Source organism: Rousettus aegyptiacus, unplaced genomic scaffold, assembly GCF_014176215.1.
Source record: "Rousettus aegyptiacus isolate mRouAeg1 unplaced genomic scaffold, mRouAeg1.p scaffold_m13_p_1, whole genome shotgun sequence".
Classification (NCBI taxonomy): Eukaryota; Metazoa; Chordata; class Mammalia; order Chiroptera; family Pteropodidae; genus Rousettus; species Rousettus aegyptiacus.
In genome coordinates, this window is record NW_023416284.1 from 33,418,571 (window position 1) to 33,445,837 (window position 27,267).

General features: G+C 32.9%; 1 protein-coding gene across 2 annotated transcripts in view; it reads right to left on the reverse strand.

Moving 5' to 3' along the window:
• Positions 1-27,267, reverse strand: part of FAF1 (Fas associated factor 1) — a 341,571-nt gene that overhangs the window by 278,465 nt on the left and 35,839 nt on the right. For both annotated transcript variants that reach the window (XM_016120258.2, XM_016120257.2), the window contains exon 2: positions 19,595-19,663. In XM_016120258.2, coding sequence (XP_015975744.1) covers positions 19,595-19,663 — 69 coding nt within the window. The remainder of the gene's footprint in view (positions 1-19,594; positions 19,664-27,267) is intronic.

Here is a 27,267-nt window from a genome sequence, read left to right on the forward strand (position 1 = left end):
TGCCCTTTAAAATCATAAAGTGCCATTAACCACCTCCCCCAAAAATCAAATCATAGAGGCATGCTCAACTTTTAAAACATCCTTGGGTATATTACAACGGACTGGTTTTACACACAGAACTATCTAGGCTAAAGCTGCAGATACCATCAAATGGTACAGGTCTCTTTTAAAAAATATTAATCTATAACTGATATTCAGCAACTGATATCTTTCAAAACTCTGAATTGTTAAGAAAGTTTTATCCTGAGAAGTCCATGTAACCACAGAAAGCCATAGGATAAACATATACGCTGGCAGGTGTAGGGTGGTAACTAGAAACAGAAATCATTCTGGAATCTCTCTGGAAAATATCTGTGACAAGCAGCTGCTATCACAGATGCTACTGGTTTTTGCAAATATAAACATTCTGAAAATCATAATTTCCTCACAAGATTTTTTTATTTTGAAAATTCCTTAAATGTGAAAACTATAAATATATCGCTCTTACTATCAGATTTATTAATAACTTTTTAAAGTTGTAACAATAAAAGTATCCAAGTCAGATTCAAATTTATAACTCATATCAATCTTTCAAATAGTAAATTGGAAACTGAAGAAGTTTTCAGTATTCATTACCAAGGTATAAACCATTGAAATAAATGTTCATTATTAAAATACTAGGGAAAATTATTCAACATATCTGTGCTATTGGACACTCCATAAGATCTCGGTCGCTGCTTTTTTGATGTGCTCTCAGCACAAAGAATTCAACTGCAAGAAGTAGAGAAGTTTTTCATAAAAAAAAGAATATACATTTATTGGTATGCCACTTGTTTAATGATTGCACACTTTTTGTTGGCACTGTGCAAAAAAACAAAAAATAAAGAAAAAAAAAGGAGTTCATTTCTGTAGTAAATTTCCAGTTATTTTTATAAACAAACAACAAAAATTCAAGCTGCTGCCTACTCATGAAACACATTTGCTTACCTTAGTTTACAATGGTGACACCAACACCAAGTAAATGGCTACTTTAGGATGGCTAGCCACACATTCCTAGTTCACATATTCCCAAACACAAAATACACAAATTCTTTTTGGTATGAAAGAATTTGGTCTGGTATGTACACTTTAGTCTCTTTTCATGTTTATAAGTTACTATATCTCCAGGTGTGTTTAATTCGACCAGAATTTCATGTTGGCCTGACAACAGAAAAAGATGTCAGCAAATACAAGCAATGAAGAAATAGCCTAAATATTGTTGGTCAGATTTTGATAATTCTAACATCTTCGCTTTCAGAGGAAGAGAGCGTGGGGTGTCAGAAGGATGCTCATGACCTGCAAGGTCCTTTTAATAACTATTTCCATATGGCCATCAACCTGTTTCTCTCTCAATACCAGAAAATAAATTGGTGAAAATAGTAATTTCAAAAACAAAAGAGGCAGAAAAATCTGGACACATCCTTCTGAAAACAAGTGTATTACAAATCAGATATTCTACTATAGCCATTCTAAGATATTTTAAAAAAGAAAAAGAATTTTAAAAAATGAAGGCCTATCAAAGTTAATCAACCTCTAGACATAAAAAGCCTAGATCCTGATTCCCTACACTTTAATGCTATGAACAAATCCATTCCTCAAAGCCATAGCATAATATTTCTATAAATTTAACTGATTTTCTTTCAATAAGGGTGATGCAGTAATTTAATGAAGAAGGAATATTTTTGAAAATTATACTTGAACAACTGGATATCCATTTGGCAAGCAATAAATAAATAAATAAATAAATAAATAAATAAATAAATAAATAAATAAAAAGAACTTCAAATATTAACACCGTACCAAAAAATTACCTCAAAATGGATCATATACCTTAATGTAAAGCTAAAGCTATAAAACTTTTAGGGAAAAACACAGAAGAAAATCTTTGTGACCTTCTGTAAGGCAAGAATTTCCTAGATATCTAAAACGTAAAAAGACATAAAAGCATGAACAATTAAAGAAAATAATTCCTAAAATAACTTCATCAAAATTAAAACCCTCGGTTTTTCAAGACACCAATAAAAAAAATGAAACACCACAAGAAAAGATGAAATACTGCCATTTCTGAAGATATAGATGGATCTTGAGATCATCAAGCTTAACAAAATAAGTCAAACAGAAAAAGTTGAAAACCATATGATTTCACTCATATATGGGATATAAAACAAAGCAACAAACAAAAATGACAGACAAAGACTCATGTATATGGACAGTAGATTAATGGTTACCAGTGAATTAAAGGGAAGTGGGAAGGAGAAAGATAGGTACTGGTAAAGGGGGTCAAATATTTGGTAATAGGGGAAATTTAACTTTGGGTGGTGAACACAGTATGTAATATACATGATGTATTGTTGAATTGTATATTTGAAACCTATTTGATTTCATTAACCAATGTCACCTCAATAATTTTAATAAAAAATAAATTTAGAAAAAGAAAATAAAATGGTAAGCCATATTCTGGAAGAAAATACAATACATATATTCGACAAAAGGCTAGTACTTTATAAATGTAAAGAATATATAAAGAACTCCTACAGTTCCATAATAAGAAAAATAATCCAAATAGAACACACAAAAGATTTGAATTCTTCACAAAGGATATAAACAAATGACATATAAACATATAAGGAAGATTCACAGGGAATCTCTCTGTGATAATGGAAACGTCCTATATCTTGAAAGAGGTATTAGTTACACAGATGTATAGAAAATTCATTTAACTGTATATTTAAGATCTATGTATAAAAATTATAGCTGATAAAAATACTCCATGCCCAGTGTTAGCAAAGATAAACTTTGTTACCTATAAATTGGTACATTAAACAAGTATAACCAGTCAATTCACATCAAATTTGACTGAGCAATTCCACTTCTAGGAATATATTGCAAAGAAACTGTCAGACAAACGTAAGTGTATTTACTGCACCAGTGTTTCACTTACAATAGAGAAAAATTAAAAAGAGCTTAAATGTATATCAAGAGGATTAATTAAATAATTTATGGTACATCTTACAATGGAATACTACTAAATCGATAAAAAAAAAATGTAACCTGGGTTATTCAGGTTAAGACTGGTACTGACACTACATGTTACTGAAACTGGAAGTCTCTCAAGACCCAGCCCCTTGGTACCTGGGTGTTATACTTTGACAAAAATAGCTAACGATGAATATGAATTATAAGAGTGATAACTATAATTGTACATTCCAACTACAGCATTTCCAAGGCCCAAAGATCTGGGGCAGGAATGGCTCTACTGCAGCAGTAGAACAAGATTAAAATAAGGTTCAGTAACAACACATGACAGTAAATTAAAAATACCCATGTTGATAGGCTGAATCCTGAATCCCCCTGAAATTATATATAAATTTTGTCTTTAACTTTATGTGCTTTTCTATCACCCATAGGTTTCAAAAAATTCTAAGGTATTTGTGTACCAAATTAGTTTAAGAAAAAGTGATGTATAAATACACATTCTTATAGATAAAAAAAAGGAGAAAAGTAAAGACTAGAAGGAAATACACCATAATGCCAAACAGAAGTTGTAGTGTAAGATTATAAGTGGATTTCTCCTATGTTGCTTTTATGTAATTTTCAAATTTTCCAATAGTATCTATGTATAATTCATGTATTAAAATAATTATATTTTACAAATATAATTAATAGTAGTAAACTCAGAACAGGCTAAACCTAGCCATGCTTTTCATTTGTTTCTTTGCTTTTTAGATTTTAGTAAAAAAGGAAGAAAAGGGTAAGAATTCTAGGCCTTAGGCTAACAAAAAAAAAAGAGAAAATGATATGAAGTTATTTGAAAAGTAGCAGTTTAAATTAGCCAATCAATTAATATGATGAGACAAAAATAGAGAGAATCAAAATCCAGATAGTAAAAGATTTGTTTTAAAAGAAATTATTAAGGTAAAAAGAAAAACCCAGATACAAGACATAAAATTCTAAGGAAACCAATCAAAAGCATAGCTTGAATAAATTAATGATTCCAAAACTTCACTGTGACCATTAGTTTCTATTTCCTTTCAATCAGACCTTCATACCAGTTGCTAAGCAATATCCGCCTAAGTGCTGGACTATTACACTTCCTGACTAACTAGGAATGCTGGATCATTACATTTCCAGACTAAGTAAGGGATCTGGACTCTGTTACATTTCCTGACTGACTAGGAATGCAAGGGCCTCATCATATTTTCTAACTTACTTGGAATTATTCTGGCCTTCATTTTACTTATTGACCAAAAATGTAAGATCCCATAATACTTGTCTTAGTATCCTGAGTCTTGTCACCCTGAATAGGAGTACTGGGTCTAGATACAGTGACTAACTGCAGTGAGCCTCATTATACTCACTAAAAGTACTTAACTCTTCCACACTGACCAGAACTAATACTTTCATTCTGATGTAAAATTCTAGATTTTGAGCTCGGGAGACTGATGTAATCCAAATGGTGAAAGGCAGGTAGGCACAAAAAGAGGATCTGGGTAGTGATTTCTTCAGAATAATGAGTTTCTTCCACTGTTTCTTCATTGACAGGTAGGTATTAGATAGCTTGTCATTTGATGTCCATTATAAGACAACACTACTTTGTAATTTGAACCAATACAATTTAATCCATTACTGTTTCATGCATTAATGAGAAAATCAGTTTTGAATTATGAGTTATAAAATTAAATGTTCTTGATATACACACAAAAGCCTCATCTACAGTCTTACAAAATCAGGCCCGTATCTCTTCTTCTGACTTCTCTTATCATTCTCTCTCCTTTGCTCACTATATTCTAGCCACATCAGACTTCTAGTTCTTCCCCAAACAGACTGGCTCTCACCTCACGGGTTTGCATTTGCTCTTCCCTGTCTCAACAATGCTTTTTCCTTAGATTTTCACATGACTGGCTCCTCATTCTCAGATGTCAACTAAAATGTTACCTCATAAAATAACCCTACCTGAATCCACAATATAAAATGACCCTCTATTTTAAGTCCTGTTTGGTCTTCTTCATGGTATTTATAATTTTCTAAAACTATATTGTATATGTATAAATTTACTTGCAGATTATAGGGCTCCCACTCAACCAAGACTATCAGTTCCAATAAGAGCTTTGTATTGTTCACTGCCAGTACATAGTAGGGACTTAATATAATATATTAATTAATTAGTGAAAAAGATAAATTCATTTTGGAATTATACTAGCTTTTGAGAACACCATGCCAGATATTGGAAGTAGAGATGTTACCAATGCCAAAAATCTTCATCTAAAACCAAAACCTAAATTTACTGCTTGAGCATACTAGTTAGTGATCACAACTGAGTTGTAAGAGACTTTGAAACAAATACTGTTTTAAAGTACTCAGAAGCAATTATGTCACTTTTTCCTGCTAATGATCCTACAAACCTTAATACACTTGAGGCAGACACAGTGCCTTTGAACACAGTGGGGGAAAAAAGTGAACAAAGCTGGCTTATGTGTTAAAACTGTTTGCCATCATTCAGCAGAATCTGAAACTAGGCTTATAAGATCTAGAGTTCAAAGTTTAGGTCCTACAGCAGTGTCAATATAATGATGGAACAAAAAAAAAAAAAATCTAGTCTGGCAAAGTAGATACAGAGGATCTGAAAGACAGTGTAAATGTGGCAGGATCAATGAATTATAGATTCTAGGATTTTCCAAGCCAGGTTATTAAAGGATATGAGATGGGGTGGGAAAGAGAGATACCTGAAATTAAGATTACAAAGTGATTGATAATGAAAAGGTTAAGATTAACATGATAACAAAAGGTACCTGAGACAGGATAAATGTTTGACAGGCTAGGAGAAAGAAAGAGTTTGAAGTGCCAATGGATGGCATTCCAAAGAAAAGGCTTAATAAGAAAAAGTACAAATATATAAAATCTGGTGGGATTTCCAGGAAATTGAAGTCAACAGTGGCTGCTTAACTATCTGTCATCTGATATTTCCATCTGTGATATTTATTAATTTATTGACTCTCAGGTCCAAATGATGTTTCAATTATGTTATTATTTTAATTCCTTTACACATCTTTTTATTCGTTTATTTATTTATTATTTGCTAAGAGAATGGATCTTTTTTTTTTATGGTGACAATAGTTAACAAAATCCAGTAAGTTTCAAGTGTACAATTCAACAGTAAGTCATATATATATTGCATTGTATGTTCACCACCCATAGTTAGATTGCTTTCTGTCACCACATATTTGATCCTTTTTACCCCATTTACCTCCCCCTTCTCCCCCACCTTTTGGTAACCACTTGTCTATTGTCCATGCCAATGAGTTTCTGTTTGTCATGTTTGTTTGTTGCTTTTAGGTTTATATCCCACATATTAAACATCTCTTTTAAAGTGAACACAGTGTTAAGTTTTCTCGGTAGAGGGCACTGGAAGGACACTGCAGAGGGAAAGGGCACTCTTGCAGTTTCCAGCTGCAGCGTGAGAAACAGCAGTGGGAGAGTGAGGACACCCCAACGAATTCTGCCCCAATCATGGGCCCAGAATATGGTTTCTCTGCAATCTTGCACTCTTGGCCTAGTGATAATCTTTCCATGGCACTCTCAACATGGAAACCAGTGTCCATAGGTATCCTACCCAATCACCTTTATTCTGACACCCTCTGTAAGCCCCTGTGTACAGCCTGCTTCTGGCCAGAGGGTTCACATCAGGCTGCCACTCTTTCTGCAAGTCCCCCACCCTCCACATTCGGCCTGCCTGTACCCAGAGGATCCCTGATTTATTGCAAGACCACTGTGCACCCACACTATTGATTGCTGATTTGCTCCCACATCTGCACATCAAAGGGTGCCAATTTCTTACCAAGTGACTACAAATCAGTTCTGGCCTGCCTGAACAGTGAACTTCTAGGCAGTGGGCAGAAGTACATCTCTAACAAAGAATCTCCTCTAACCTGTCCTCCCTTGAATACTCTCCCTCAGACCCAGGGTACAATGTAGAGTTTCCTCATATCACATATTTACTCATTTATCATAGTTAACAATTCTTTATGTTCAACTTCACCCATTTAACCTACGGTGTAGTTTTTCATATCCTGACTGGACCAAGACTGTTACATCATCCAAAACAATACTAAAAAACAAGAAGAAAATAAAGCTAAACAAAAATCATGCCCTCATGATAACCTGCAGGAAGAGGATATTGAAACCTCAAAATAACTGTGAATAAAAAAAGAAAAATTATCAAATCCCATTATATGAGCTCCCATGTTCCTGGTCTCATCCCCACGCCACAAAGAAAGATCCAGAAATACTGAGAAGTGAATATAAATGGACAAATCCATTTAAAAGAAAAACATTTTGATTTGGCTCATGAAACAAGACTCAACTATAAACTATATACAAGAGGTATACCCAGACAAAGTAATTCAAATGAGTAAAAATAAAATAAAAATATCGGACTAATTAACAAAAAAAGAGTGGAGGTAGTAGCCATCATATATTAGACAAAGTAGAATTCAGGCCTAAAACATTAAAAGTTACAAAGGTCACTTTTAATACTAAAAGCCACAATACACAATGAAGATATTACTCTTATAAGTATATATGCATGAAACAACACAGCAACCAACTTTATAAAGAAAAAACTATAGATTTAAAAAGAAAAGAGAAGATCTTATGGATATATATTAAACTCTACATTCTGGTCATAGAGAGCACATCTCCTCTCAAAAGCCAATGAGACATACACAAAAATCAATTATGTTAGGCTACAAAGAAACAATTCCTACACAGTAGGAATGTTATAAATGATACTCTCTGAATGCAAGATTACTAACAAATTACTAACAAAAATTAAAAAGAAAGGAACTTGCATCTGGAAACTTTAAAGCCATCTATTAAACATTTCCTGGAGAAAGAAGAAACATAAACTGAAATTACAGTAATTTAAAAAAAATGACAATGAGTCATTAGAGAACTGGAAAGAGTATTGCTCCCAATCTTATAATGGAGAGAGAGAGAGAATGTAAGTTCATGACCTTTCTGGAGCCCACTGGAATGTGAAGGTCACAGGGCAAACAACTGGCCTAAAATCTAAGACAGGTACATGCAGGAAGAGAGAGAGACAACATGTGATCATTGGTTTACTAGGGTAAAAGTTACACTCACTAGGATGATTGACAAATTGGTGGAGACTAGCAATTTACTCATGAGAGTTAGGCAAATATAGGGGGTTTCTCCATGAACACCACCAAGTGCTCACATAAAAAAACTGGCAGTCCTTAGAAAGTGTCTGCCAAGGTGCGGAACAAAGAGAGGAGCAGCAGACACTGGAGGGACACAAAATTCTGCAAAGACCCTTCCATCTCCCTTACAAAACAAAAGCCTTAATCTGAAGGGAGAGAGCAAACTTTAGGGCACTGGTGAAATCCGGCAACCAGAAGAAGAGAAAAGGTAGGAGGGATCCTCTTTCCCTGGAAGTGGGGCAGGAAAATATGCTGGGCTCAGAACTGTAGCTGGAGAGAGACAGGAGCTTTGAGAAGGCCACGAACCCAAGACCCACAGGTTTAATGCCTGCAGAAGACAAATATTATCATCAGAACAACAGAGAATACCCTCCAGTCTCCATGGCTAGGCTAGCTAGCATAATAACAAGTAACCTAGAAGAAACACTCCCTCTCTGAAGCACAGCTCAAAGGGAAAACCAAAAGTTGAGCAAATATTTAAAAAATCTCTAGCAAACTAGTCAACACCCTATACACAAGGTATTACAAGAAGAATCTGAAATCCTTAGTATACTGAGCAAAGACATAAAAAAAATCAATCTCAAACCAAATTCAACTCAAAGTTAGATCAACTCAAACATCTGTGCTAAAGTTTTAACATAAAGAAAACATGCCAATTTCCAGATATAAAAATATTTTACCTTAGTCTCTACAATCCTAAATAAAGTGTCCAGTTTTCAATAAAAAATTGCAAAACATACTAAAAGGCCAGAAAAAGCACAGTTATGACCAGCAATCAGCAGAAACAGACTCAGGTAGGATACAGATATTAGAGCTGACGGGAAATTTTAAATCGCAATGTTAAAAGCTGTACATGAAAAAACAAACAACATATAAGACCGAATGGGTAATTTCAGCAGAGAAATAGAAAGCTAGAAATAAAAAACCCAAGAACAGAGAAGAAGAATGTCTTTAACATATTTATACTAGAACTGACACAATCAATGAAAGGATCAGTGAACTTGAAGATAGGTCTATAGAAGTTGCTAAAACCTGAAACACATCAGAAAATAAGACTGGGGTGAGGGATGTGGCAGGGACAGAATAGAGAATCTAAAAATTGCAGGACAATTGCAAACTATTTTATATATGTATAGCCAGAAACGCAGATGAGAAAAAGAGCAAAAAAACCAAATAACTAAGAATTTTCAAAACCCACTAAAGAGAGCTGGTGGTTACACAACATGTGAATATACTAAGTACCACTGATGTGTACACTTTAAACTAGTTAACTGGACATTATCTGAACTTAGTATCAATAAGAAAGAAAGAAAGAAAGAAAGAAAGAAAGGAAGAAAGAAAGAAGAATCTGCAAAACCAAAGATTCAAAAACACCAAGCATGGCTACAAAAGCTACACACACACACACACACACACACACACACACACACACACACTCCTTCCCTCTCTCTTTTGCTCTCTCTCTTCCCCCTCCCCCTTTCCCTCTCTTAAGCAAATCATATTCAAACTGCTGAAAAACAAACACAAAGAGAAAATACTGAAGGCAGTCAGAGAAGAAAAAGGATTACATTAAAAGGAACAAATAAAAAAATAGCAACAGACTTCTCTCCAGAAACCATGCAAGCTAGAAAATAACAGAGTGACATTTATATAGTACTGGAGAAAAACAAAACAAACAAACAAACAAAAAGTCAACCCAGAACTCTGTATCCTTTGAAAGTATCTTTCAAAAATGAAGAAGAAATAAAAATTTTTTCAGACAAACTGTGAGAATTCATTGCCAGCAAACCTACTCTACAAGAAATAGCAAAGGAAGTTGTTCATACAGGAGGCATATTCTAGACAAAAACACATTTACACAAGGAAATGAAACAACTGAAAGTGAAATAAAATTATTTCCTCCTCACATTTTATTGCTCTAAAATATAACTATCTGAAAAAAAAAAAAGCAGCAATGTATTGTGTTTATAACATACACAAACTAAAATACATGACAACAATAATACAAAAATTGGGTGAGAAGAACTGGAACTACAATGCTGTAAGGCCATCATACTACACGTAAAGCAGTATATTATTTACATATAGATTCTGATTATTTAATAGGAGAACTACTAATAAATAATTTTATAAAATGTATAATGACAAATCAATAGAGAAGACAAAATTAGTGGGCAAAAGTTTAATCAGAAACAGGATATTTATATAGTCTCATATATCTCCTCCACAAGATATTTACTAAATACAAAGGGAATAATAGTAATTTTACATTAGAGAAACCCGAGAGACATCACTTTAACCACATGTCAAAGGTAACATTGCCAGTAATAGGACATATTGATTCATACACCTCCTGTTACACTGAGAAAGGCACAAAATCACATTTGTGGTACTCATGCCAAGAATGAATTAAGCCCAGTCTATCATGAGAAAACATCAGACAAATCTGAACTCAGAAATATGCCACAAGATACCTGATCAATATTTTCCAAAAGTGTCACGGTCAAGAAACAAAGAACAACTTAGGAATTATCATATAGATCAGGGTAGGATATGAAGACATGAAAACTAAAGGCACTGTGGACCTTAGTTTGGATCTGGAACCAAAAACGTACATTAATAGAAAATCTAGTTAATCAAATAAGGTCTATAGTTTACTTAATAGTATTGTGCTAATAGTATAATACTACTATTGTTTTATAATAGTACTGTACCAAAATTACCAAGAGTACTATACCAACTGTACTGTGGTTATGCAAGATGTTAAGATTAGAAGTTTGGCGAAGGGTATCAAGAATTCTGCACTATTTTGCAAGTCCTTAACATTTTAAAATATCCTCACATTCTAAACACCCTATTATCATTCATTATACATTTTTTAAATATTCATCCTCTGAACATTAAATGTATCATTAAGGAAAAAAATCCCAAAATTCAAGCCTAGAATTTATGAGAGTGCTGTCAGACTTGCCATGTCCCTACAATACAGACCTCTGACTATAGAGACTGCTAGCTTCTAGTACTACACCTCAATTTTGACATTAAGAAAAAGATAATAAACTTGTTAGTTAAAAACAAAAAAAAGTCCAAATGCCAACATGCTGGTAATAATGTGGCAATACATTAGGGTTACTCAAATAGCTTCAAAGACATCTTCTGTATAGCTGCTAGCAATGGATTTATTAAAGGTATCATGTAATACATTTTCCCAGCTACATCTATCAATCGAAGTTTACACTTATCCATAAAGCATTTCCTTACACACTCCAGCTGGAAGTCATTTTAATTCTTTCAAAAATTATTACACATTCTCTTTAAGTGTAAGTGTGTGTGTGTGTGTGTTGGGATGAAAGAAAGAGGAACAATGTAGCAAAGACTAATAGTTAAAAGAATAGTACCACAATAAGGGAGGGATACAAAGCTTCAGAGACAGGTGTCCCCCATTCAAAGAGGCTATTAGGAAATAGAAGGGATTAGACTTCAGGTTAGCCTTAAAGTAAGATAAAATCTGTACGGTCAGGTGAGGGGGTGGGGAGAATCCATGGGAGACCTATGAGCCAAAATGTAGAAATCCTATGGTGTGTTTGAGATTACAAGCTAATTTGGCTATATGAAGTGATACATGCTCCAGAATTATGGAGCTCATTCATAATGAAGAGCAGGGTTAAATGGTAGAAGGCTTTTAACATTAAGCTAAAGAAGATGGCCCAAATTCTAAAACAGAGGTATTTAAAGAATTCCACGGTTCAATTTCCTGGAACTAAAGTGGGTGTAGACAAAGTATAGTTCATCTTGGAGTATCTTGGTATCTAAAGAACTATAAAACTATATTTACCACGATTTACCATGTGGAAAGATTTTGAGCTTGGCTATAATTTTTTTTTTAAGACATAGAGCAAATACGTGTGTTTGAGAGAAATCCTTACACAAAAGAGAAAAATGTACTAGATGAGTACATAAAGAATATTTAAAAATTATGAAATAAAATATTAACAAAAATAAAATATAAGCCAAACAACAAAATCCAAAAATAGGTTACTAAAAGAGAATAAAATTGCTGAGAACAGATCCTATACATTCTCAACTCAAAAAAATTTTTGTAACTAAAAAGAAAATGAAAATGAAAACCTTGGGAGAAATAAGTAGAAAATATAAAATTTTCATGTGAATATTTTAATTTCCATTTTACTTAAAGACAGAAGTATAGCTAAAATTTTAAAGAAATTATATTACTATTAAGTAGCAAAATTTTTTAACAGCATAAATATAAAGAATTATAAAAACAGGAAAACTGCCATATTATTTTTTCTTTTCCAAGCACACAGATTTATGTCAGCTTATCCTTGAAACCAGCAGGAACTGCAAGTCATCATATTTACAGGTGTGCTAAACCACAAACTTTTGCCACAGTATTTTGTTTAAACCACTCCCAGTAATAAAAATAAATCAGTTAAATAGCATAAAAAAAGCAACGAGCTGAATATAAAGCCATTTAAAAAATCAAGCTAATTGTAGGTCAGCATGTTTTATAAAATATCAAGATTAAACTGCACCTAATTAAATCAAACAATTTAAAAAACGATTTAAATTTTTATTTTCTTTTAGTTATAAGTAGCACAAACTACTACTTCTTTCAAAATTAGCATAAAGCCTTTTGCTTGGTTTCATAGGAGTGAGCTGACTCCTTACAATTTCATTTAAATAGTTTAATGTGCTCTAAAACATAGGTTATATAAGTAGTACCAGAAATCAAAAACAATAAATATTAGCCACATTTTCAAATTTCATTTAACAACGGATACACAGTATCCTGCTAAGTGATTAAGAACCACATTGTTACTAAGTCTTAAAGCTTCTGAACCTTGATCTATAGGTTTTTATAAAAGAAGAGATATTTGGTTCATGCAAAAAAAGTGATTCTAGAACTATATTTCAAGAAAAAAATAACACAATGTACGGTGCAAAATCAAAAAAAAAAAAAAATAAGCAGAAAGTCAGGTCATATTCAAACTGCCGAAAAATAAACAAAGAAAATCTTAAAGGCAGCCAGACTGAAAGTCAAGTCGCAGTCAGGGGGAAAAATGACCTCAAACAGTTCTGATGAGATAATGAAACTGCTGCGAGTTTAGTAAATTGAGAATTTTATGTTTGTAAAAACTTAAGTTTTCCTTTGAATACTTAGATTAGATTCAATGTGATAGAAAATAATTTTTTTATACCCACTTAACTACACTTTAAAAAGCAGTAGTCTTTTATCACAGTTTTCTCCTGAGAGGCAGAACTGATGAAAAATTTAAAATAGGTTGGGTTATATGATGAATTTTATGGCAGAATGGTACAACTAGAAGTAAACAGAAGGGGGGGAAGTATTATAAGATACTTAGGAATAAAATGTACATGAAAAGATATGTTTGTGAAAAATATTTCTCAAAAAGCTACAACAGGTAGTGACCATCTAAATTTTATTAGTGAGATAATGAAATGAATCCAATCCTATTCTTTGGGTATCTGATTATCCTCCCTCGTTCCTCAAACCTTATGCTTGCCAGATAAGGAATAATAATAGCACTAAAAGTCAGAAGTCTAAACAGCAAAGACTTTTCAAATATCCAAGTGATAAAAATGAAAAACAGACTTTAAAAATGTATATTAATAAAACCAATCAGTCAAATAAGCATTTATTAAGCAACTACCATGTAGCAAGACAAAATTAATATGAAACAATTCCTTTTCTCTAGAATCTTAGATTATATTTAAAAACAAAGCATACACATATTCAAAGTACAGTACCACTAAGTAACTAGAACAAAAGCTCTTTCATTTGAATATAAAAATAGTTGTGAGTGGTAGAAAGAAAAATATAGAAGTTCAGAGTAGAATAGTACACTGGGTACAGAAAATCTAATAACCTGAAGCCATGATTTTAAAACTATGAAAATTTTTATAACTGACAGATCTGGGTTCAAAATCAGTTTTTACCCCTCACCAGCCATGTGAGCATGGATAGTTTACTTAACGTCACTGGTCCTCAGTTTCTCATCTATAAAATAGAGATAATGCCTACCTATCCACTTTTGGGGACTGCTGTGAAGACTAAATGAAATAATGTAGGTAAATCATGATATCTAGCACAAAGTAGACCCTCAATAAAAGGTCAGACAGGACAGGTGAAATGGTGGTCAAATTACAATCTGAGAAATTGAAAAATTCTGTAGAATAAGAGGCTTATAGTCCCTTAAAAACAAGGGATACAAAGAAGGCTATATCAAAGGAGGAGAAATTGATATGATGAGATATTCCTTCACAGTAACTTCTCTTTTGTCATAGCAAGGATCAGTGCAAATATAAGCTAGCATCTAATGGCCATTGATGAAGGGCAGTGTTCAATGCTTGGCTGCTTTCTGAGGATGACAGAGACTCATTATGTCACTGGTTAAACTAGTTCATTCATAAAACTGCAGGTGTTCATAACACTGTATAAAGTAGAAAAGCAGTGCACATTCGAGGAACTCTACAGCCACAGCCACAGCCACATCCTGAGTAGGATAGTGGATGGAAGAAACTGTTCTAAGAAATTTTAGGATGATCATTAAGATACATTTCTTCAAAAGTGAAAATTGATGGAATGAAAATATCTTAAGCACCTCAGTGAATCTTAAAATGAGACCGATATGTGCATGATAATTTTCCTTGGGTACAACTCTTCTGTGTTTACAATTATAAGCTTCTATTAATACAATATTATCTTAAAAGAGCAGAAATTCGGTAATGATCCAATAATAGGCTGATTTGTTTCATTTTTGCCTTAAGTTGGAACATGTAGTTAAAGATAAATACAAGTCCTCTGAATAGAGTCTTTCTTCAACAAAACAGCTATGTCAGCAGAGGCAGCAAACTGAGTGCAAAGTTCAAAAATCATTTCCTAAGAGCACAGAGTACTTAAAATGTAATACGGCTAGGTTAATGTTTACTTTTACTTTATTTCACTTAGCATCAGGTTACCAAGTATATGTCAAATATCTTTTCCTGGATCTAGGGTTTATTGGAAATTTTAATTTATTGAAGGAGTTTCATGTATACAGACCTCTCTGAAACAACAGGCATAGCATCTTGTCCTGCCATTATCTACATCATAAAGTTGTTAAAAGGGTTAAATAAAAAACGGTATATGTACAAATGTTTCAAACTTATAAAGTTCTATTTAAATGTTTGCTTTTACTACTATACATAATAGACTGTTTTGTAAAATCTTAAGAGAAATTAGAACATAAACAGATTCTTCATAAATATTTCATGTATAATCTTGAGTATAATCTAGTCCAAACTCCTTATTTTATATGAAGAAGTTGAGAAGTTCAGAAAGAAGTAACTTGACATAGGCCATACTTAATAAAATAATGACAAGAGGTTTGAAAAGCCAGGGCTCCTGATTCAAGATTAATGCAAAAGGTTTACCACTATAGTTAGCTGCCTCACATTTTGATTATTCAAAATTAACACTAACCGTATAAATTTCTATTCTCCAATGGCCCAAATTCATCTACACTAAAAGCAGAAAATGAGCAGTGGAACAATTCTGGAGCCCAGATTACAATTTGTAGTAATCACATGTTATGCTCCATGTAAGAAGGCAATCCTCAGGTAAAAATTCTAATTCATTATTCGTAATTCTTCCTTATGTATTCCTTTCTGGATATAAACTAATAATATTCTTCTGCAAGGAAGGAATTAACTGTAATGGCTATCTTAACTGTAAGTGCAGGACAATGTAAAACATGAAAGTCTGAGGTAGATGGAGGGTTACTATAAGCTTCATGTCAAGTAAAACAGTAGTGAGATGCTTCCCAATAGTATTAAAGTTGATGTTATTTTGTTTTCAGAATTTTAGCATATATAACCCAACTTACAGCTGCCTCAAAATTAGTAGAAACAACTGTGGGGCTACTTAAAATACAGTTTGGAAGCACTGCTTTGTGAAAGCTATATAACAAAAATAATGTGCAGAATCAGGGAAAGTGACTAATGACTAAAATTCCTGGGACTGAGCTATATTTTCATATAGAATACTTTTTATCTGTGTGTCTGTATCTATAAAATAGCTAAAATATTTGCAATCATTTTTTCAGGAGGTTACTCCCATTTCTGAGTATAATAATATACATGTATAAACTACATCTCGATTTTTCAGTACACTTCTCAAGTCAGGCATCATATACCATTACCTTTTTTTAAGTCCCCACTGTATCTAGAATAAATTATACTATAAGCACTCAGTACTGACCGAATGATTTTTTTTGTTATTGGATTTTCTTAAATTCATCACAATTCCAGATTGTGGTGCTTATCTCACATTCCTCTAAACTTCTGTAGCAAAATATGCACAAAAACACTGGAGGAGAGATCTAACTGATATGTACAGGAAATTTAAAATACACATATGTCCTAGGTTAAAATTCAAATTACATGGGCTGTTCCATCAGACCTATACAGAGCAGTGACAATCATGATTTAGAAACAAAGTGTAATAATGCACAAGCAAAACATAGAAAATACCATGTAAAAAGTTCTATGAGCCTAATGAAAAGTTTGAACTAGCAATGAGCTATTCAAAATCTTTGTTTCATTTTTTAAAAACCACAATGTAATGTGAGTGTTGTAAAAAAATAATAATTAAAAAAAGAAGAGAAGAAATGAGAAAATTTATAGAGCAAGACAGTTACACAGCACAGCAAATCTTCACTGTGGATAAAAGTGGATTACTTGTGGAGAAAAGCCTGACTGTAGATATATTTCAAAAGAAAGCCAGAGTTTTAATGCTGTGAAAGATAGCCTGATGTTTTTTTCTTGGGTCCAACACACTGTAAGATTGCATTTCTCCAGAAAGATAACATCAGTGTTTTTAATGCAAGTGCTATTACAGTATTTTTCAAAATCAAGTAACTCAGAAATATTTGGAAAACACTTGTACCATTCAATTATTTAACATTATCTGGGAAAATTCTCTTTTTGTAATACCCATAGATTGGATTGAGAAAATATCACAAACCAACAAATGTTTTAACCTTCAAACCTAATGTACATGGACCAATAGCAAACAGATAAAGGATGTATATCCATTCCCCCCTAAATGATCATTCTCACATCAAAGACTTGTAGTCCATTACTCCCAATCCATAGCCTCCCTTTACTTTATCCCACATCCCTCTCGACAGCATCATGCAAGAGTGGCTTGGTGACATTTTTAATCTCATCTAGTATTTTACATCAGCCTCTCCAAAAAACACCCTAAAAATAAGCAAACTAAATAAAGCAATGCCCTTGCTATTGCAAAAGAATCCTCAGGACAAGAAATGTGGGAACATTACTCCAAATTAATTACTGTCCCTTCCCCAGTCCTCCGCACAGAAATCATGGACATGTCATCTCTAACGTGCTTCCTTAAGAGTACAGTACAATGGTAAAATCATGGATCTGGAGTCATGCCATATAAATATTTGTAAATTTTGACAAATGCCAGAAAAAAATTAAGGAAGGGCTGGTTTAATAAAATAAGCAACCTCAAAATGTATCTAGTTGGTAGAAATTTAAATTAGTGCAACCATCCTCGGAGGCATATAACTATAAATATCTGAAAACTTAGAAGTATGTATACCTGGACCAGATATTCAATTATGAATTGAATTTATTCAATACCTTTTAAAAAATAATAGGTTAAGTATACAAGGGTGTATATATAAGAGAACGTTTTCCACAGTAATGTATATAATAGTAAAATATTGCAAAATTCCTAAATGTCTACTGATTGGTAAAATTTTTATGCTATAAACACATCATGAAATAACATGTAAACATTAACAAACATTAAAAAGAATGATGAACAGTCACATTTACTTGGACAGAAAAACATTCATGATAGGTTGTTATGAAAAACTGCAGATTACAGAAGAGTAGAAACAGAACGATCTCATTCGCATTAAAAAAAAATTAATCATTAATTAAGAGAAAACACTCTGGAATAATATACTCAAAAATGTTAAACAATTACTATCTCTAAATGATGGGATTAAAGGTGAATATTACTTCTTCTTTGTAAATTTCTATATCTTCTCATTTTATTACAATGAGCATTGGTACTTCTACAAGCCGAACATAAATGATGTTTATATTTTGAGTAAAAAATTAACAGTAGTAAATCTTCGCAAAGTACAGAGATAATTGATAGTTGATTATGGAAGTCCATTGGACTTGACTACATCTCCTTATCTAACCTCAGCTAAGTACACATCTCAAGTTTTGACTTTCGAAAATCAGCACTTCTAAATTACAATTTAGACTCTTTTAGGATTTTGAAGGCAATGAGGGATATTTGTGCCATCCCAATACAACCAATACTGCTCCGGCACTGTTGTACATTTTTAGTTTGCAATTGTAAAGAAATTACAATTTTGTGAATGTATAGCACTGTGCTGGGCCTTGCCTTTTAAGTTCCTGCCACCTCCCCCAACCAAAAAAAGTTAAACCACTTTTATAATAAACTGCCTGAAGTTCATAAGGAAAACCACAATAGAATGCCACTTCTTTAACAGCTTTAGAAAGAGGTAATCATCAGTGAGGGCCCCAGGAAGTGAGGGGGAAACATCAGTTAGAGCTATATTCAGACAAGTTTGACTTTTCTTTCCTTCCAAGCATCTCCGCAATACTACGGGGAAGATGAACCTTAATACACAGTAAGAGAAGAGAATTTTTAAAACTATTCAAATTATATAATAATTCATAATTTAATAATTTAATACTTAACTATGAACTTCATGTTAAAATATAACATTTAGATTTTATTCATTCAGATTAGATGGGGTATGGTATGCTGAACCATCCATAACAAATGTTAATATATTCAAGAATTCATAAAATTTAATTACTGGTCAGAAAAAGTACTTGAAATATATCAGACAAAGACAAATATTGCATGATCGCACTTACATGAAGAATCTAAAAAAAAAAAAGACAAACTCATAGAAACAGAGTTGACTGATGGTTGCCAGGAGCAGGGGGAAAATGAATGAAGGTGGTCAAAGGATACATACTTCCAGTTATAAATTCTGGCAATATAATGTACAACATGGTGGTGATACATAACGATACTGTATTGTATACATGAAAGCCGCTACGAGAATAAATCTTAAAAGTTCTCACAAACACAGAAAAGTAACTATATGAGGTGATGAACGTACTAACTAACCTCATTATAATCATTTCACAATATATATCAAATTACCATGTTGTACACCTTAAAGTTACACTATGTTATATGTCAATTATAGCTCAATAAAGCTGGATTTTTTAAAAAAAGTACTTACCACTAAGTCCCAATTATTCTGTTCAAGCAATGTAATAGCTTCATCAATGTTTTCAATGCCAGTACATGCCTGGAAACGAAGTAAATAAGAATTTTAGATATAATTTTGGGAATAGGGAGGTTAATGAATTTTAAAAAGGTAAAGAGAATAATGTATAATTTAGATTTGAGTAGATATATGAATAAAGCCAAAACACTAAATCCTAGCATATCTGAGCATTTTACACATATAGTTTGAAAATTGCTAATTACATAGTAAATTTACATTACACTGAAATGAAAGGCAATAAAATAAAGCAAGAATAGAAAGTATGTTTAAATGTTGAGTTTTGGACCCAAAATGATCTCTAGATCTCGAACTGCCCAGAACAACTTTTATTAAAAAGTTTCTGATGGACAATCATATATAAAAAATGAATATACCTTCCTGGTACCTTATACAAATAATAATCCATACCTTGCACCTTATATGAAAATGAACTCAAAATAGATAACAAACCAAAAGTAAAATCTAAAATTATAAAACTTCTAGATCTGTGCTGTCTAATATGGTAGCCACTAGACATATGTGGCTAGTGAACCCCTGAAATATGTCTCCACTGAGTTAAGATGTACTATGTTAAATACACACCGGGGTAGAACTTAATACAAAAATTAAAATGTAAAGTATTTCATTGATAATTTTTCTATTTAATATATGTTAAAATGACATTCTGAATATATTGGCTTAAATAAAACTAACTTAATTTCATCTGTTTCTTTTTACTTTTTTAATGTGGATACTAAAAAATTTTATTTACATATATAACTTTCATTCTATTTTTGGTGTTATTCTAGAAGAAAAGATAGGAGAAAATCTTCATAACCTCTACCTACAACAGCAAAACTACAATCCAAAACACTGATAAAATGGATATTAAAATTAAGAACTGTTCTTTGGAAGATACTGTTAAGAGAATGAAAAGACAAGACACGGACTAGGGGAAAATACCTGCAAAACTTATCTAACGGACTAACCAGAATATAAGAATAATTTTCAGAACTCGATTTAAACAAATTATAAATAGCAAAGGATTTTAACATAAACTTTACCAAAGTAGATATACAGATGAGAATAAGAACATGAAAAATGCTCAACATCATTAGTCATTAGAGAAATGCAAAACAAGCACAGAGAGATAACGCTTCCATCCACGAGAATGGCTAATATCCAAAGTGATGGTAAGGATGAAGAAAAAACTAGCAACTTTCATACAATGCTGGTAAGGTTGCAAAATGATGTAGCCACTTTGGAAAACATGTTAGCAGTTTCTTAGAAAGTTATGACACAGCAGTCTCACTCCCAGGTACTTATCCAGAGGAAATGAAAACTTAATGTTCATATGAAAATCATACATTAATGTTTATAACAGCTGTATTCATAATCACTGAAAACATAAGACACTCCAAATGTCCTTGAACTGTACAGTCATATGATAGATTTTATGTACAGTCACACAAAACTGTGGATAAATCTCAAATGCATCATGTTAAGTGAAAGCCAGACTAAAGAGGCTACATACTGTATGATTCCATTTATATGACATTTTAGAAAAGGGACAGTTATAAGAACAGAGAACATATTAATGATTACCAGGGGGTTGAAGTGGGAATAGGGGTTGACTACAAGCACCAAGAGGGAAATCTGAGGGTAAGGAAACAGTTTGAATCCTGAATACCAATTTAAAAAAAAAAAAAAAAAGGAACAATGGTAAATAAGACAACATTAAAAAGATGTAATCTTCAGTTTAAGCTAAATGAAAAGACAAGAATAATCCAAATGTCCCAATGTACTAATAAAGCTGCTAAGAACAGTTAAGACAGGGCAGAAGTTGCACAGGACAAAGTGGAGATAAACTACAGGGAGTACAGAATGAGCACAACAGCAGCAAATAACAGAAAGAGTAAGCAAAAACACACTTCCTCAATGACATCACCATTTTTTCCCTCCAAAAAAAGGTGGAGGAGGTCATTTCAAGAGCCCATGCCTCCACAGAAACACCAAAAAAACTGAGCCAAAACTGTCAGAATCAAATTGTTCAAAACTCTGGAAAAGAGTCAAAGGTTTATACCAACCAAGAAATGCTGAAACAATTAAACGTGAACTTAAAAACAGTGTGAAAGCTTTGCCTTATTTTCATTTCCCTTTCCCCACTCTTGACTCAGTGGCAGTCCTTTTTTAATTATTAAATTTATTTATTGAGGTGACATTGGTTAATAACATTTTATTAAGTTTCAAGTGTGCAATTCTATAAAACGTCATCTGTATATTACATCAGTAGCAATCTTGAATACACTAACCCACATTCCAACAGTTGGATGTTGATCCCTGGTTCTAAGAGAGCAGAGCAGACTTTGTTCTAAAAGAATTTGTGTTTGTCTGTTGTAACTTGTGTAGGGCTACCTGAAGGACTGACTCAATACTCTCCTTTGTTTCACTGACTTCAAACTTTCTTAGGGTAGGAAAGCAGCTATAGAGGGCATTCTTCAAAAACATTTTAAGGTGAATGAAAAACTCACTGGGATAAAATGTTATATTTGAACCAAATAATATGCAAGCCAAAAAGCTGAAGGAAAAGCTGGGAAGAGAGTTTCTTTCAGGGCATTGAAAAATACTCTGGGAATTTAGGACACCTACCCAGAGAAGACCTGATAAAACCAGTGGCTCATTTTTAGACTCAACATGAGTCAGAATTGAAGGCTAAGACAGTGTTGTAAACAGCCTGGCTAAGCATTAGAGCACCTCAAGACAAAGCAAGTATGTAAAAACTGGAAAAGGATTTTCTTTATTCTCTTCATTTTTCTCTCTTTTCTTTTCCATCTTTTTTATTCCAGGTATTGAAAAAAAATCTTTCTCATAACACCAGCAAGCCATAGCTAAAGAAAAAGAAATTTCAGAAACTCATATACTAAATGCTTGTGTTCCCTCTCCAAAATTTATATGCTGAAGCCCTAAGCCCCAGTGTGATGGCAGTTGAAGACAGAGCTATTGGTAGGTAATTAGGTTTAGACAAGGTCATGAAGAGGGGCCCTTATAATGGGATTAGTGCCCCTTATACCCACAAACTACCAAATTGACTTAAGAAGAAACATAAAATCCAAATTAATTTATAACAAGAGATTGATTATATCAGTAATCAAAAGGCTCCCAAAAGGAAAAGCCAAGGGCCAAATGGTTTCACTGTTGAATTCTACCAATCATTTAAAGAAGAATTAATACCAATCCTCCATAACTCTTTCAAAAAACTGAAGAGGAAACATTTCCTAAGTCATTTTTGAGGCTGGCATCACCCATCACCCTTCTAATAAAGTCAGATAAAGAGAACAAAAGAAAACTAGAGATTAATATCATACAATATAGATCCATATATCCTCAAAATACTAATAAACTGGAATCAGCTACATATTAAAAGTATATACCCCATGATGAAGTGAGATTTATTCCAGGATTGCAAAGGTGGTCCAACATAGTGAAATCATTTCACCACATTCTTAGACCGAAGGGGAAAAAAATGTCAGTTCAGATGATACAGAAAAAGTATTTGAAAAATACTTTTATGATAAAACATGCTTAACTTACAAATAAAAGGAAACTTCTTCAGCATAATAAAAGACATGAAAAACTCAAAATGAAAATACTCAATGAGGAAAGACTAAAAGCCTCTGCCCTAAGATCAGCAAGAAGAAAGCCCACATTTTTGCCATTTCTAATACATTATATTAGAAATTCTAGCCAGATTAGGCAACAAAAAAAAAAAAAGAGAGAAATAAAACACATCGAAATTGGAATAGAAGTAAAACTATCTCTATTCCCAGATGACACTTTAAATATGTATATAATCCTAAAGAATTCACACACACACACACACACCCCTATTGGTGCTAATATTCAGCAGAGTTGCAGGATAAAAAATCAATGCAAAAAAACTCACTGTATTTCTATACTTTAGCAATAAACAATCTGAAAGAGTAAATTAAGAAAATAATTCCATTTATGATATGGTCTAAAAGAATTAAATATCTAGATAAATTGAACAAAGGAAATGAAGGATTTCTACACGAAATACTATGAAACACTGCTAAAAGAAATTTTAAAAGACCTAAATTGGTCAAAAGATATCCAATATTCATGGATTAGAAGGCTCTATCATTGAGGACAATGCTACTCAAAGTAATCTACAGAGTCAATACAATCTCTATCAAAATTCCAACAGCCTTTTTGTAGAAATAGAAAAGCCGATCCTCAAATTCAAATTCATACAGAACTGCAAGAAGCCCAAAGTAGTGAAAACAATATGGGGGGGGGAGGGGAGAAAATCAAAGTTGGAGGACTCACACTTCCCAATTTCAAAACTTACTACAAAACTATAGTAATCCAAACAGTGTGATACTGACATAAAATAAACATACACAGCAACATAATCAAATTGAGAGTCCAGAAATAAATCTATGTATCTATGACCAACTAACTGATTTTTTAAAAGGGTGCCGAAACAATTCAATGGGGGAAAGAATAGTCCAGTCAACAAATGGCACTGAAGTGACTGGACATCCACATGCAAAATAGTAAAATTGGACTCCTATCTCATACTGTAAACAACAATTAACTCAAAATGGATTAACAATCTAAATATAAAAACTAAAATCATAAAACTCTTAGAAAAAAATAAGGATAAATATTCATGACCTTGGATTTGGTAATGGGTTCTTGGATATGACATCAAAAGCATGAGCCACAAAAGAAAAAAATGCATATTGTGCATTTCAACAAAATTAAAAGGTTTTGTGCATTAAAGGGCATTATCAAGAAAATGAAAAGGAAACTGATATAATGAGAGAAAATATTTACATATCATACATTTGATAAAGGGTTTATGGCATTCAAATTACATAAGGAATTCTTACAAGTCAACAACAAAAAGACAAACAACCCCAAAGACTTGAATAGATATTTCTCCAAAGATATACAAATGGCCAACAAGCACATGAAAAGGTGCTCAATATCAACAATCAATAGGGAAATGTTTCCTATCTGGATAATCTACCCATTGATAAAGTGGGGTATTAAAGTCCGCTACTATTATTGTATTGCTGTCTATTTATTCCTTTAGATCTGTTAATATTTGCTTTATATATTTAGGTGCTCCTATGATAGGTGCATATTTACAAATGTTATAATCCTCTTGGTGAACTGACACTTTATCATTATTTAATGACCTTCTTTGTGTCTTATCAGAGTCTTAGCCTTAGAGTCTATGTTGTCTGGTATAACTACTGCAGCTTTCTTTTGGTTTCCATTTGCATGAAATATCTTTGTCCCTTAACTTGCAGTCTGTGTGTATCCTTAAAGCTAAAGTGAGTCTCACATAAGCAGCATATAGTTGGTTCCTGTTTTGTATCCACTCAGCCACTTTGTGTCTTCTGATTGGAGAATTCAGTCCATTTATACTTAAAGTAATTATTCATAGGTATGGACTTACTGCCATTTTGTTAATTGTTTTCATGCAGTTTATAATTCCTCTGTTCCTTCTTCTTTTGCTCACTTCCTTTGTGACTGGATGATTTTCTGTAGCAGTATAACTTAGATTGTTTTCTCCTTATCTTTTGTGCATCTACTACGCGTTTTGCTTTCTGGTTACCATAAGATTTACATAAAACATCCCATACATGTAACGTATATTTTAGGTGGATAACAACTTAAGTCTGAATGTATTCTAAAGCTCTATGTTTTCACTCTATCCCCATTTATGTTTTGATGTCATAATTTACATCTTTTTATCATGCATATCAATTAATAATCTACTGTAGTTACTTTTACTATTTTTGTCTTTTATTCTTCATACTAGATTTACAAGTGATTAACCACCCACCATTACATTAGATTACCCTGAATTTGACTATATATTTACCTTTAACGGTGAGATTGATATTTCATGTTTTCCTGATACTAATTAGCACTTTATCATTTCAGCTTACAGAAGTTCCTTTAACATGTCTTATAAGGCCAATCTATTGGTGATGAACATCTTCAACTTTTGTTGTCTGAGAAACTCTATTTCCTTCAATTCTAAAGAACAAGTTGGCCAGATAGAGTATTCCTGGTTGGCAGTTTTTTCTTTCAGCACTTTAAATATAACATGTCACTCCCTCCTGACCAGCCAAGTGTCTCTGAAATATCTGCTTATAGTCCTATGGTGGTTCCCTTGTACATAACAAGTTGTCTTTCTCTTGCTACTTTTAAGATTCTCTCCTTGTTTGAGAATTTAATTTAATGTGTCTTTGTGTGGGTCTTTTTGAATTATCTTTAGAACTCTCTGGGATTCTGGACCTGGATGTCTTGTATCTTTCCCCAGACTGAGGAAATTTTCAGCCATTATTTCTTCAAATAAGTTTTGTGCCCCTTTCTTCTCCTTCTGGTATCTCTACAATGTGAATATTGGTCTGCTTGATGTTGTCTCATATGTTCCTCAAGCTATCTTCACTCTCTTCTGTTTTATTCTTTTTGCTGATTAGATGAATCCACTGCCCTGTCTTTGAGTTCACTGCTCTTTTCTTCTACTTCATCTGGTCTGCCTTTGTCCACCCCTGCCCACCCCCCGTTATGGAAATTTTCAGTTCAATATTGTGTTCTTCAGCTCTGAGTCATCTTTAGTGCTTTTTTAATATTTTCTTTGTTGAAATCCTCGCTGTGTTTATACATTGTTTTCCTGACTTTGATGAGCATCTTTATGAGCATTATTTTGAACTCTTTATCAGGGAAATCACTTCTATTTCATTAAGATCTTTTCCAGGTTTTATCGTATTCTTTTGTTTGAAATATATTTCTCTTTTTCTTCATTCTCTTTGACTCCTTGCGTTGATTTCTGTTCATTAGATAAAACAGCGACCTCACCCCACCCTCAGTTTTTAAGGAATGCCCTCATTTAAGAGACCATTTTTTATTTCATTTCCGGGTCAGTCATTGGATGTGGCCTCTTACTGGCAACATTAGCAGTGAATGTTGCATGCTTAGAGGTCATGATGATCTAAACAACACCAGATTAAATCAAGCACAGGACAAATGATGCAATCAAGAGATGCAATAAACACAGATGTGTAAGGCTGTCAGAGTAACACAACACGCTTTTATTTATGAAAGTAGAAGTACACTCTAAAATAATAATAAAAGTCAGGAAAGCGTATACATAAACCAGTAACATCATTGTTTATTGTCATTATAAAGTATTATATACTGTTCATAAATCTATGTGCTACACTTTTATACAAGTAGCAATGCAGGAGGTTTACACCAGCATTACCACAAACGTGAGTAAAGCACTTCACTACTACATTAAGACAGGTACAATGTCACTGGGCAATAGGAATTTTTCAGCTCCATTAAAATCAGGTCTTCCCCTGAATCTGTGTCACTTGACTCGAATTCTTTTAAGACCCCCAAATAAACTTTAATTTGTTTTACAGCCTCCGATCTTTATTGGTCAACACATATGTACCTATAATAAAGTATAATTTATAACTTGTGCACAGTAATTAATAACTATAATTAATAATATAGACCAATTATAACAATATACTGTTAATAAAAGTGATATAAATGGCTTTGGGCCCATTATTAAGTAAAATAAAGGTTACTTG